The 14,243-nt window shown below is 41.3% G+C and overlaps 1 protein-coding gene across 4 annotated transcripts in view; it reads left to right on the plus strand.

Annotated features, from left to right (window-relative positions):
* Window positions 1–14,243, plus strand: part of SFMBT1 (Scm like with four mbt domains 1) — a 112,501-nt gene that overhangs the window by 78,288 nt on the left and 19,970 nt on the right. For all 4 annotated transcript variants that reach the window (XM_080672188.1, XM_080672186.1, XM_080672187.1 and 1 more), the window contains exons 6-10: window positions 1,933–2,179; window positions 2,844–2,938; window positions 4,366–4,467; window positions 6,180–6,330; window positions 10,113–10,195. In XM_080672188.1, coding sequence (XP_080528314.1) covers window positions 1,933–2,179; window positions 2,844–2,938; window positions 4,366–4,467; window positions 6,180–6,330; window positions 10,113–10,195 — 678 coding nt within the window. The remainder of the gene's footprint in view (window positions 1–1,932; window positions 2,180–2,843; window positions 2,939–4,365; window positions 4,468–6,179; window positions 6,331–10,112; window positions 10,196–14,243) is intronic.

Consider the following 14,243-nt stretch of genomic DNA (forward strand, 5'->3'; position numbering starts at 1 on the left):
ATTTTGATTTAGGGAAGTCACTCATTTCCCTAATGACTGAGGATGTCGAGCATCTTTTTAAGTGCTTATTTGCAATTTGTGTATCTTTTTCTAGAGAAATGTCTTTGCCCATTTTTAAAATTTTAATTATTTATTTGTTTGTTTATATATTTATATGTTTTTTATTGCTTTTTTTTTTTTTTTGAGAGGAAGCAGGGTCGGGGGCGGGGGGGAGAGAGAGAGAGAGAGAGAGAGAGAGAGAGAGATATCTATTGGTTGCCTCTCGTGGGCGCCCCAGCTAGGGATTGAACCCACAATCTAGCTATGTGCCCTGACTGAGAATTGAACCCACAACCTTTTGGTGTAGGAGATTACTCTCCAATCAACTGAGCCACCTAGCCAGGGCATCCATTTTTAAATTGGGTTATGTCTTTTAATTATTGAGTTGTAAGAGTTTCTTATGAATTCTAGTTGCAAGTCTAGATCAGATAAATGATTTCCAAATATTATCTCCAGTTCTGTAAATTATCTTTTCACTTTCTTGATATCATTTACAGCACAAACATTTTTTATTTTTATGTAGTCCATTTTATCTGTTTTTTCTTTTTTTTTTTTTTTTGCTTGTGCTTTTGGTGTCATATCTAGGAAAGCTTTGCTTAACCTGACTCATTTCATTATGTTTAGCTAGGACTTGGTACATGTTAAAGACTCAGTAAAATTTGAGCAAATGCGTGAAATCATGAACAAATGAATTAATAAGTATTCTTCTGTACATTGACCTTGATTCTGCCATTTTATCTTTAGCTGTGAATGTGTTTCCTCCACTTGTTCCCATGTTCATTTGCATAATAAGAATATGCAAGTGTCACAGAGCAGTTCTTATTAGAAAAAATGTAAGTTTGAATATTAAGAAATGGTTATGTAATAATGTTGGAATTAGCATTCCTCTTTATTCTTTATTGTAGCTTTTAATATATATCTAGAGTGTGCGACTTAAACTTATCCTTTCTATCAGTGTAATCAAAGCACTGTGTTCTTAAGAACATTGTGAAATGAGTAAAAACATCAGAAATAACCTAAATGCCATCGGTATATAAGTGGATCAATCACTGCCCATTTATAATACTGGATAGCATAAAACAGTTTAAAATAATGAGGAAGCCCTAGCCGGTTTGGCTCAGTGGATGGAGTGTTGGCCTGCAGACCGAAGACCTGGGTTTGATTCTGGTCAAGGGCAAGTACCTCGGTCAGCTTGGACCCTGGTGCAGGAGGCAAGCAACTGATGTGTTTCTCTCACATTGATGTTTCTCTCTGTCTTTCCCTCTCTCTTCCACTCTTTCTAAAAATCAATAGAAAAATATCCTCAAGCAAGGATTAAAACTAATAATAAAACAATGAGGAAGATTTGTATGTGCTATTATAGAAAGATAGCTATGATTTATTAAGTGATAGGCACAAATTGAAAAACAGTATACAGTGTTCCTATTAAAAAAAAGTGAGAGAGTGAAAGACACAGACTTGTGTGTAGAAAACGCAGTCTCAGAGAGTGTATGCCAAAGTGTTTATTGTGTTTTTCTTTTTAAAGGTGGGATTGTGAAGTATTTTGACTTCTGTTGTGTTTTTTTTCTTTGATGATCATATTTGCTTTTACAACAGTCAGAGACTAATGATGATATTTTTAAAATCATTATTAGATTAAACTATATAATATAATCCTCAAGGCAGAGATCTGTTAGAATAGTTTTATTGCATTATAGGTAGATTTTTTTTAAGAAAAACACTTTATATCACCTACAAATAATATTATAGGTTCTTGTATACTATGAGACAATTCAGTATCACTGACTTTGAATGGGTAAAAATATAAAGGCTTGTTTGAGGTTATTTAACTTGACTTTGAAAAATATTATGTTAACTTCTCTTATTTAATATTGTCTCCTTTTTTACCTACAGCTCCGTAATGGGAGGAATCCTTTAGATCTCATTGCTCCAGGTTCCAAGCTAGAATGTCAAGCTTTCCAGGACACTCTAAGCACTTGGATTGTTACTGTAGTAGAAAACATTGGGGGAAGGCTGAAGCTACGTTATGAAGGACTTGAAAGTTCTGACAATTTTGAACATTGGTTGTATTACTTGGATCCGTTTCTTCATCACGTTGGTTGGGCAGCTCAACAAGGATATGAACTTCAGCCCCCATTAGGTGAAGAGAAATATAACATTTTTCTTTTAACTATTATATTATTGTTATGTTTTTATTAATATTTATGAGGCTAAGAAAAGCATTCTGCATATTATAAAAGCCTTTGTTACTTTGCATAGAGATATTGAAAAAATATATAGGGAGTTGTTAAGCTAAACACCTGTTATTCTTTTCATTTTATTGCTTTTGAACTTTGCCACACATACTAATATGCATACCTTATAGATTTCTGCCTCACCCGATACTGACCTCTTACCAAAATGAAAGAAAAATTCCCTAGGTAGCATTCATATAGGTATTGGAATGGGACAGATCTTGAGTTCAAAGCAGATTGTTGATTAAGTTATTATAACTGGAGTTACTGTTTAAATCAATTTGCATTTATGATTATGTGCCCCAATTTGGATGTCATATTATGTTATTTTGTGGACTACAGCAGTCCTTGATCTCACTATAGGTGTTTTCCCTATACTTTACTACCCAGGCTCTGAACCGAGGAGACAAAGAAGGTGTAAGTTCTTTGAGTGAAGATGGTATAAGTGGGCTTGAACCCTTTTCTTTCCCAGTGGAAAGTGATTTTTTTATTTATGTGAATGCTTTCACAATAGTTATTAATATGTATATTCTGTAGTTATTTAAAGTTACCTGTCTTATTTTACTAAAGCCATCAGGCATCTGAAAAATGAAACTGAGTGGCAAGAGATCTTGGCCAAAGTGAAAGAGGAAGAGGAAGAGCCATTACCATCTTACTTATTTAAGGTAAAAACAAAAATGAGCGAAACAGTCTGAGGGAGGTGCAAAGCATAAAATAACCCCGGAGTCAGAGTGAGTGTTGTTGTGTCCGAAGGAGGGAAGAGGTTTGAAGGCTGGACAGATGCTCATCCTTTTCTTCTTCTAAAAATAGTCTAGATTTTCTCCCCAAAGACCTCTTAGAGCATTTTGAACCTTTTCTACCCTTAAAGTTGTTTTTTTTTAATTTCCAATTATGGCTGACACAATATTACAGTAGTTTCAGGTATACAACATAGTGATTAGACATTTATGTAACTTACAAAGTGATCCCCCCAATAAAGTACCCATCTAACACCATACAGCGTTATTATAATAGTAGAAGCCCGGTGCATGAAATTCTTGCACGGGAGGGGGATGTTTCCTCAGCCCATCCTGCACCCTCTCCAATCCGGGACCCCTTGGGGGATGTCCAACTGCCAGTTTAGGCCCAATCCCAGGGATCGGGCCTAAACCGGCCGTCAGACATTCCTCTCACAATCCTGGACCACTGGCTCCTAATCGCTCACCTGCCTGCCTGCCTGGTTGCCCCTAACTGCCCCCCCCCCCCCGCTGGCCTGATTGCCTCTCACTGCCTCTGCGTGCTGGCCTGGTTGCCCCCAACTGCCCCCCGCTGCCGGCCAGGTTGCCCCCAACTGCCTCCTCCCTACCGGCCTGGTCACTCCTAACTGCCCCCTCCCCTCCAGACTGGTCACCCCTTACTGCCCCCCCTGCCAGCGTGGTTGCCCCCAACTGCCACCCCTCCCCCCCCGCCGGCCCCCCCGCCAGCCTGGTCGTCCCACACAGCCTGCTGTTCAGTTATTTGGTAGTCCCTCACTAACCCCCCTACCGGCCTGGTCGCCCCATGCAGCCTACTTGTTCAGTCGTTTGGTTGTCCCTCACTAACCCCCCTGCCGGCCTGGTCGCCCCATGCAGCCTGCTTGTTCAGTCATTTGGTCATCCCTCACCCCCCTGCTGGCCTGGTCATAGGCAGCCATCTTGTGAGGGTGTGAGGGTCAATTTGCATATTACCTCCTCATTATATAGGATTATTGTTATATTTCCTATGCTGATTTCTACATCCCTGTTACTGTTTTATAACTGGTAATCTGTACTTCTTAATCCCTTCAAAGTGAAGGAATTTTTCCTACTCTTAACTATATAGTTTTGACTTATCAAGTAAACTTGTTTTTCTGTCAGATAGCCTTTGTGTTTAAAATGTAGAGTAGGAGTGCCTCCTGTGGTTTTATTCCTGAATAATGTTTTTCAGGGAAGAAAATGATAGGATTAGGTTATTTACCAGAAATTGGACAGGTCCATTATTTTAATTAACTAAGGGGTAGTATTCAGTTATATATGAGTATAAAATTAATGTGAAAATACTATGTTCTTATTCCCTCTTGGTGTTTGCATTTCAGGACAAACAAGTGATTGGTACACATTCATTCTCTGTAAATATGAAATTGGAAGCTGTGGATCCCTGGTCTCCTTTTGGGATCTCTCCTGCTACAGTTGTTAAGGTAAAATGGGGGCAACTTTCTTGGTAAGAATTCCTGTCAGGGTGACTGGTTTAGGAAATTAGTAGTATTTTGGTTTCAGGCTCTGCTAATCCAACCCATTGTACTGCCCAGTTCTCTATGGCCTATTCCTTCTTTGAAGATTGGTTGCCCCAGCAAACCAAAGTGTGGGCACCAGAGTGGAGGGGCATGTTTTTGGGGGCAGGCCTGCCTGTAGTAGAGGAGATTCAGCTGGCAGGTGAGCCATGGTACCTGAAAAGCCTGGAGGCGGCAGTGTCACTGTGTCCAGCCAGGTGCAGGAGATGTGTGGGCAGTAGGTGATCAGTGTCACCGGATCTGCCACTTGCATTACCCAGCCATGGATTCCAGGTTCCGACTTTAATCTTTTGAAAGACTGACAAAAGTAAGGCTCTTGTTAGGAGTAGCCACAAGAACTGAGCAGGTGTCAAGGCCCAGTTACTCAGTTTCTGTAAGAACTGGGGCATAAAGGAGAGAATTTCAGTTGAAAAGCCCCATTTACTGAAAGTAGAAGCAAAAGTCGTGCACAACTAGAGGAATAGTTGCTTTGATACTGAGTCATCCAACTAGTTAAGATTTAAAGTTTCTTTGCCTTGGAAAAAGAATCATTCTTAGAATGGGGAGGAATTCTGACCCTGCAATGGGGTCAGAAGACCATAACTGGAGTCTAAAGACTGTGGGTTGGTAAGGAGCCAGAGGAGGTTCATGCAACCTCTTTGGCATTTGAAACTAGGCTAGGATCTGAAAATCGAATATACGGTCCAGTTGACTCCTCAGTAAGCCTAAACTAAATTTTGTTTGGAACCATAATACTTAGATTTAAATCCGAGTTCTGCTAGTTCCTGCTTGCTCCTGCCTATGTAACACAGGTCAAGTTATTTAACCTCTTTTTTTGGGGGAGGGTGGTTGTTGTTGTTACTCCTCACCTGAGGATATTTTTTCCTTTAATTTTTAGAGATAAGGGAGGGAAGCAAGGGATCGGGGGAGAGAGAGAGAAAGATGGGGGAGGAAAAGGGAGAGAAACATCAATGTGAGAGAGACACATCAATTGGTTGCCTGCCACATGCTCCCTGACTAGGGCCAGGGAACAAATCTGCAACCCAGATATGAGCCTTTGACCAGGAATTGAACCTTTGGTGTGCTGGCTAATGCTCTAACTACTGAGACACATGGCTTAACCTGTTTTTAAACTTAGTTTATCTGCAAAATGGAGTTGATAATAGTGCCTACCTCGTTAGATTGTCAGGAAGATTAAAACTGATTAATACAGGGAAAGTATTCAATTAAAATAGTGTCTGACACAGAAAAAACATTTATTGAATAAGTAGTAGTATTAATACCCATTGTAGTTAAGAACTTTTTTTTAAAATCATCATCCAAGGACATGTTTTCATAGATTTTTAGAGAGAGAGAGGAAACATCAATCTGTTGCCTTCTGTATGCACCCGACCGGGATTGACCCTGCAACCTGGGTGTGTGCCCTGACTGGGAATTGAACATGCAACCTTTTTGGTGTATGGGACAGTGCTCCAACCAACCAACCCACCTGGCCAGGGCATAGCTATATACTTTTGTAACATGTTCAGTTGTGCCAAGGAAATGACGTGTGTGTGTGTGTACACGTGCGCATGCACATGCATGCATGCATGGGCACATACACATAAAACTATTCATCTATTTTATCATTGTATGTACAGGTTTTTGACGAGAAGTACTTTCTGGTGGAAATGGATGATTTGCGACCAGAGAATCATGCAAGGCGATCCTTTGTGTGTCATGTCGACAGTCCTGGTATTTTCCCTGTGCAGTGGAGTCTGAAGAATGGTTTACACATCACACCCCCTCCTGGTAGTCATTCGTTCTGTTCTGAATTGTTTATCAGGAACTTTCCTTTGAAATGAGATTTATCAGATACATTACCTGGATCTCTTGTCCCTTTCTCTCTTTATGCCCCAGGCTATCCTTAACATTTCGGAGCCCAGGACAAGTATAAATGAAGGCCAAGTTCCATATATTTAACTAGGGGTCTGGTGCACGAAATTCGTGCACTGGGAGGGGTGTCCCTCAGCCCAGCCTGCCCCCTCTCACATACTGGGAGCCCTCAGGGGATGTCCGACTGAGGCAACTGGGCTGATCAGGGGAAGTCACCAGCCCCATCACCCCGCTGCTGCAGCCACTGCCAGTCACCACAGCCACCAAGGTGTTTTCATCAACACAGACTCCAGTCCCTTCACCATGAAAAAAAGACAACTTTCTTTAGGCATTTTCAAGATGTGTCTTTCATAGGATATGACATTTCTTTCTTTTTTTTTTTTTTTTTTATCCTCACCTGAGGATATGTTTCCATTGATTTTTAGAGAATGTGGAAGAGAAAGGGAAAAACAGAGAGAAACATCAAAGTGAGAGGAACACTTTGATTGGTTGCCTCCTGCATGAGCCCTGACCTGGGCCCCAGCCAGGGAGGAGCCTGCAACCTAGGTACATGCCCTTGATCAGAATCAAACCGGACTCTGTGGTCGGCAAGCCTAGGTATTATCCACTGAGCCAAACTGGCTAGGGCAGGATATGACATTTCTTAGCCTCCAGCAGCGGACCTTCCTTTTTTTCCTCCAGGAGTGTGGTGGAAAAACCCTAGATCACCTTTTTGGATTCTTATACCCAAGTTACTAAGAGTATTACCAGCAAATGGAGCTTAGCCAATGAGAGGTCAGAAAAGGTATTTCCTCTGTAGTTCACACCAATCGCCTCCTATCTCTGGCTCTGCCCCTGCCAAGGCCTAAAGCCTCCAGGCCTGGCCAGGGGACCTCCAGCTCCCTCCGATTGCCCGGCTCTGCCCCTGCCCAGGTCCCAAGCCTCTGGCCGGGGCTTGGTGCCTGGGTAGGGGACCTCCAGCTCCATCTGATCGCCTGATAGCCCGGCTCCGCCCCTGCCCAGGCCCCAAGCCTCTGGCCGGGGCTTGGGGCGTGGACAGGGGACCCCCAGCTCCCTCTGATCGCCCGGCTCTGCCCCTGCCCAGGTCTCAAGCCTCTGGTCGGGGCTTGGGGCCTGGACAGGGGAACTCCAGCTCCCTCCAATAGCCCTGCTCCGCCCCTGCCCAGGCCCCAAGCCTCTGGCTGGGGCTTGGGGCCTGGACAGGGGACCCCCAGCTCCCTCCTATTGCCCAGCTCCGCCCCTGTCCAGGCCCCAAGCATCTGGCTGGGGCTTGGGGCCTGGACAGGGGACCCCCAGCTCCCTCTGATCGCCCGGCTCCGCCCCTGCCCAGGAGCCCCCTGGCTCAGGCCCTTCCCAGGTTGCTCAGGATCCACCGGGGGCCTACCTCGGAGTGACCTGGGTGCTGAGAAAGTTCCTGGGACCCAGGCTGCTGGGTGCCTATGTATGCAAATTAACCTCCATCTTTGTTGGGTTAATTTGCCTACTCTGATTGGCTGTGGGTGTAGCGGAGGTACGGTCAATTTACATGTTTGTCTATTATTAGGTATGATATTTGAAAGTTATAAATTGTTAAACTACTAAATGAAGTCTTTTCTGTCCTACCTTGACAAATACATCTTCATGACAACCTGGGGTTCCATGTGGGTTCCTTAGTTCCTTCCATCTTGTTTCTGTTGGGAGGTCACAGAAGAGTGGGAATAGTTTGTGCAATGGATGTTGGGAGCTGACTCATGAGGAGAGATGTGAGAGCCAGAGCTAGGACGTAGATTATTGGTAATTTTTAGGTATCTGGGCCTTGTCTTAGAGGGAGACTGTTCAGATTCCAGAGAGAGGTTTATGGTCAAGAGTAGGACATAGAGGGGTTGTAGATAGGAAAGTAGCAGCTCATGTTCTGGTGTTTGCAGCTTTGCAAAATATAATCTTTGACCCTTTAATCAAAACTTATAAATATGACTGTTGAGCTTAAATGAAATTTTTAAATTTTTTAACTTGGAATATTTGGAAGTGTCAGACATTTCTCTGACTTTTCTATCAGCAAACGAGATTGGTTGGCAGACTCTGCATCTTTTTTTAGTAGGCTTCTGGTGAAGTCCAGCTAAATGCTGACTGCTGGGGCATGGGGCTGGGAGTGCCCTGCGTGTGAGCAGGAGTCATGAACTCAGAACTTTTGCCTTCCATTCAGTTTTCTTTCATCCAGCAAACATTTATGGAATGTTTGCAGTGAACCAGCATTGGGCTTGTCACTAGAGGGTACAACACATTTCCTACAACGAGCAAGAGGGAGAACAGTAACAGCCTCCCAGGTCCCCCTTCGTCAGTGAACAGAATGGGAGAGCCTGCCTGGAGGGGATGGGATGAGGGGCACATCTGCAAGAGCAAGTTCTTGTTTTTCAGGAAGGCTCTGTGCATCCCAAGTTCTTTATCCTGCCTGCTGACTTTCGTTAAAAGGAAAACCCATGATGAAAGCTACTGGAGCTTTCAGCATTGTTATAGACAAGTCAACTGTCTTTGTAAATAGAAGGAAGTAGTGGAATATATCATTGAAAATGGCAGATAATTTACTGAGGAATTGAGGTGGAGGCAGAAGTAGAACATGATACCAATCTCAGTTGGGCAGAAGAGGTGATTGCATGGGCTGTTTGGTTGTAGGATTGGCATAGTCTTGAATAGCTTGCTTTGTACCTGTGAGATATAAGCTCTGCAGAGCCAAGAGACCTCAGACAGACACAGCAGGCACAGCCCCGCTCCTTGCACACAGATGCAGAGACTTCTACTTGGAACCTGGTAGATTTAAGTGGAGAGTGAAGTTCAACTTTTTTTCTAAAATGAAATCATGAGTCAGGTTATAAGAGCATTGAAATTCTGTAGGGCATGAATCATAGTTAAGAGTATCATTCGTAGGAGCTAAGATATGTTTAAAGAAATAGCTTTATGAAAGAAAAAAGTCTGTACTGATTAAGTAGTACTGCTGTCTCTCCTTTAGAGCCTGAGTCATAATAGGATTGATAATAAGATGAGATTTATTGGTACAAATCAAATCCAATTATAACTGTCTTAAATTTTTTTTTGGTAAATTGCCAGTAATTAATCATATAAAATATTGCTCAAAATAAATGCCTAGTTTGAAATTAAAAGTTTAAAAATTTATCCAAAGAATTGTATTGTCATGTAGTTTGACCACATTTGTTCTGTTTTATAAAATTAACAATGCTTTGGGTTTATAAGGTGTTTTACCCCCGTCTCTAGAATGATCAGAATCCCCAAATTAGCAAAATTAGAAGTTATGGGTGCATGTTTGACAGAACAATAAAGCCAGGCATGCTTTTGTGATGTGAATCATTGTTTTTGTTTGTTTGTTTGTTTGTTTTTAATTATTATTTAAAGTATTACATATGTCTCCTTTTTCCCCCATCACCCCTCCCCGGCCACGCCCACCCCCCAGGACATGCCCCCACTGCCCCAGTGTCCATGTCCATTGGTTATGCTTATATGCATGCATATAAGTCCTTTGGTTGATCTCTTACATCCCCATCCCCTCCCCTGCCTTTCCTCTGAGGTTTGACAGTCTGTTCAGTGCTTCTCTGTCTCTGGATTTATTTTTGTTCATCAGTTTATGTTGTTCATTATATTCCACAAATGAGTGAGATCATGTGATATTTATCTTCTCCGACTGGCATTGTTCTCTTGTCTCTACCTAGGCTACCCCGGCCAGGACTTTGATTGGGCCGACTACCTCAAACAGTGTGGTGCTGAAGCTGCTCCCCAGAGGTGCTTCCCTGAGGTGAGAACCCCGGACCCAACCTCTCGACCCCTCGAAGCCACTGCTTCCTGTGCTGTTTATGATGAGTACTCTGAAGTCAGCTCTCTCACTCAACCCGAATAAGCATCTTGTTGATTGTAATCAAATGGTCCAAGGAAAAATCCATTCACTGCAGAAGCTAATTTGTTAATTTAATTATTTAAAGTTTATCAGTTTTATTTTTTATTAACTGAAATATGAATTTAAAATTGTAGTTCATAATGATTTTTGACGGTTCAATAATATGAAAAAATATTAAGTGGAAAAAAATTGTTAAACTTATTTAAAACTACTCTATCAAAATAATTATGTTATTATTAACATAATAATAATTTATTTATCAAAATAAAACCATGCATATGGCTTACAAAGCCAAATAGCAGTAAAAAGCTTAGAACATAAAACAACAGTTCTCGCCTTAACCGATTTGGCTCAGTGGATAGAGCATTGGCCTGCGGACTGAAGGGTCCCAGGTTCAATTTTGGTCAAGGGCATGTACGTTGGTTGCAGGCACATCCCCAGTAGGGGGTGTGTAGGAGGCAGCTGATCCATGTTTCTAACTCTATCCCTCTCCCTTTCTCTCTGTAAAAAAATCAATAAAATATATATTTTTAAAAAATAAGGGAAAAACCCCACACAACAGTTCTCTGTCCTGTCCCTTTCCAATATCTCTTCCCACAGCAGTCACGTCTGCTCTTCTTACTGTTGTTCTGATAGTTACCTTTCTCATTTCCAAAATAACATGCTGTTTTTTGACTCATTCATTTTAAACATGTCTATTGGTTCTACATTATGGTAAATGAACATTTAGCTATTTTATATTACCTTTCTCCTCTGTCTTACCCCCACCTCTTCTTCCTATTAGAGTTATATTGTAATTTTTGGTTCAAGCTGAATTAAGTATTTATATTATCATGTGCATTCCAATATTATTCATAGCTTAGTACTGCAATATTTTATGATTGGTTCCTTCTTTAATTGCCATGTTTTTCATAGCTTAATTTTCTTTGTTTTATTGCTAGTTTTTTCCACACCTTCCAGTAGCCTGCCATAACTATTTCCACAAAGGCAATCACATTAGGAAATCTGTCATTCCCCCACTTTATGAAACAATTTATTTGAGAGATGGGAAAGACATGAATAATATATGCAGATGTTCCCTTATCTGACTCTGTCAGACAGATAATTAGTGAGTTAATTGAAAGTCAGATAAATCAGGAAATCATTTTTTTGATGAAGCAGTCTTTTAATTTAAGATGTATAAATATGCATTAATTTGTTTATCTTTTGGTAAGGCTTTTCCTTTGAGTATAGATTGTCAACAAGTGTTCCCTCGAGTCTTTTCTTGCATGAACTACACCTAACATAAACTCTGTGATTTTCAGTAAAATGACAGCTTTGTTACTTTGAAACAATTTGAATGTAAAATTCTTTTGCAACCAGACACTTTTGCAGGTGTCTGAAGTTCCACCATTAGCACATGTTGCTTTGGCTCCACCCACCTGGTAAATGGGCCCTGAGTGAGATGATGATGGTACAGAACACAAGCATCAGTGGTCCACCCCTCCCCCCGAACCTCGTGCCTGGGTCATAGTTCCATGTTTGGAGCCAAATACTCACACAGTGCCTTGTGCTGTTTTCCAGAGTCTCCTTGGTCCAGCTAGACCTGTGTATTTTCTTTCTAGTTAAAGGATTTTATTGTTGTTGCTGCTGTTGTTGCTTTAGAGTAGAGGGGTTAAAATATAATATGTTCTCTAGCTGTGTTTTCTTTTTCTCATATACATGGCCATTCTGACACCCTGATATAGGAAATTATCTAATATTTTTCTTAGAGATATCCCTCTTAGCAACCTCCATTCTCTCTCCCTGGATGGGTTGCTCTCTAGGCTTGCAGTGTAGTTTTAATCCTGGAAACTGACCTTCAGTGCCACCCAAGGAATTGACTCTCCACTTTCTGTTTTGTGTAGCTTGTGGCCACCTCTTTCTTGGTTTACTCCCTTGTTTTGATGGAGCGTGTCTCTCAGTAGCTTCCTGAAATGTGATGTAAGGGAGGTAAATTTTTGTAGGCTTTGCATTTTTGAAAATGTCTTCATTCCTATTAGACATGAATAATTTGATTGATTGTTTGGCTCAATGTGGAATTTTGAGTCAGAAGTTATTTTACTTAAGAATTTTGAAAATATTAGTTAGTTGTTTTCTACCTTCCAGTGTTGCTCTACCTTTGAGGCAAGATGAAAGCCATTCTTTTTCTTGATCTTTCATAGATGACCTGCCTTTTACTTCCTCCTGGAAGGTTATAGAATCTCTCAACACGTTTCACAGTGACGAGCTATGACGGCCTCTCTTCATTCACATGCTGGCTTTTCAGTGAGCACCTTCTCTCTGGACATTCGTACCTCTCTGTGGGGAGATTCTCTTGAATTTCTTCTTTGATTTCCTTCCATTTCTCTATTTTCTTTTTCTAGGATTTTTGAATTTGTATATTGGGGTTCTGGATGAGACCTCTGCTTTTCTTGTTTTCCATTTCTTAGTCTTTTTGCTTTGCTTGCTGCAAGATTTCCTAAACTTTATCTTTCAACCCTTCTTTTCATTATTAATTAATTTTGAGAGAGAGAGAGAGATAAACATTGATTTGATGTGCTCTAACCCGAAAACTTGGTGTTATTGGGTTGATGCTCTAACCAACTGAGTGACCTGGTCAGGGCTTTCATACCTTCTTTTGAGTTTTCAATGTTTAATATCATAGTTTTGATATCCAGAACTATTTCTGTTCTGAGTATTTGGTTTTAATAGCATATTACTCTTGTTTTAAGGATGCAGTAGTTTTTCTTTTTTTAATTTGTTGATTTCAAAGAGGAAGAGAGAGGAAGAGAGAGAGAGAAACATCAGTGATAAGAGAGAATCATTGATTGGCTGCCTGCGGCATGCCCCCTACTGGGGATCGAGCCTGCAACCCAGGCATGTGCCCTGACCTGGAATCGAACTGTGACCTTCTTGTTCATAGTTCAGTGCTCAACCATGGAGCCACATGGGCCGGGCGCGATAGTTTTTCTTGTCAGAGGATGTTAATTATCCCTTCCTTTTGGGAAGTTTTCTTCTCGCTTAATCTGTTTTTTCCAAATTGCTTGCTTTGTTTGTCTTGGTCTCTAGCTTTCATATCTTTAGATGTCTTGTAATTCTTGGTTGGTTGCTTATATTTAAGAATGGGAGACTAAAAGAAAAAGCTGACTGGGAGCTCTGAGTGTGTTGATGGGGCTTGTCAACCTTGAACTTCCCTATAGGGTGGATCTGGCTGGTCATTTGTTGGGGACACCTAATCCATATTTTTATGTGTTTCTTCTTGGGCTTATCATGTTACCATGAGAAGTCTCTTCTAGGCCCTTGCCTGGAGAGTAGAGGCAAGGGCTGGGTCTCTCACATTCCATATGCAAATCCTGTTTTGGGCACTGCATGCATTCCTTCACTAGTTCCCGTGTCCTCCTGCTCAGGGGTCTCGTGTGTTACCCTCTCTGGAGGGTAAATTTCATCTTATGTAGGGGAGGGGAAGGTACAGTTGTCCTGAGCTGTAGAGTGGAGGAGCTGATGGAATGACCTGAAGTTCAACAAATCTCTTTGTTTTACCTATTTCTCTTCCAACACTAATTGTCTCCTACCTGCTGCTGCCAATTTTTAGCTTTCTTCACTGTCAGCTTAGATTTACTTTTCTTTAATCTGCTGAGTTAGTTCTAGACCCTATTCTGAATTTTAGCTTATAGAATGTTGTCTCCTTTCCTGTTTATCTTAGCAGGTTTATGTCTTAAAAAACACATAACAAAACCCTTTGATTTTAGTGAGTTGTCAAAAGAAAGATAAAACAATCAAATACAGTTCAGTTCTTTATTTTGACCCAGAAGCAGCACATTTTTAAGACATACATTTGAAATCACCCTTTCCCTTTATTCTTAAGCATTATTCATCCTGACCGCCTTTTATGATACACATAGTGGTAGGAACCAGACAGTTTATTGTATGATGGGGCCCTTTATGGGAG

Source organism: Plecotus auritus (assembly GCF_963455305.1).
Source record: "Plecotus auritus genome assembly, chromosome: 6".
Classification (NCBI taxonomy): Eukaryota; Metazoa; Chordata; class Mammalia; order Chiroptera; family Vespertilionidae; genus Plecotus; species Plecotus auritus.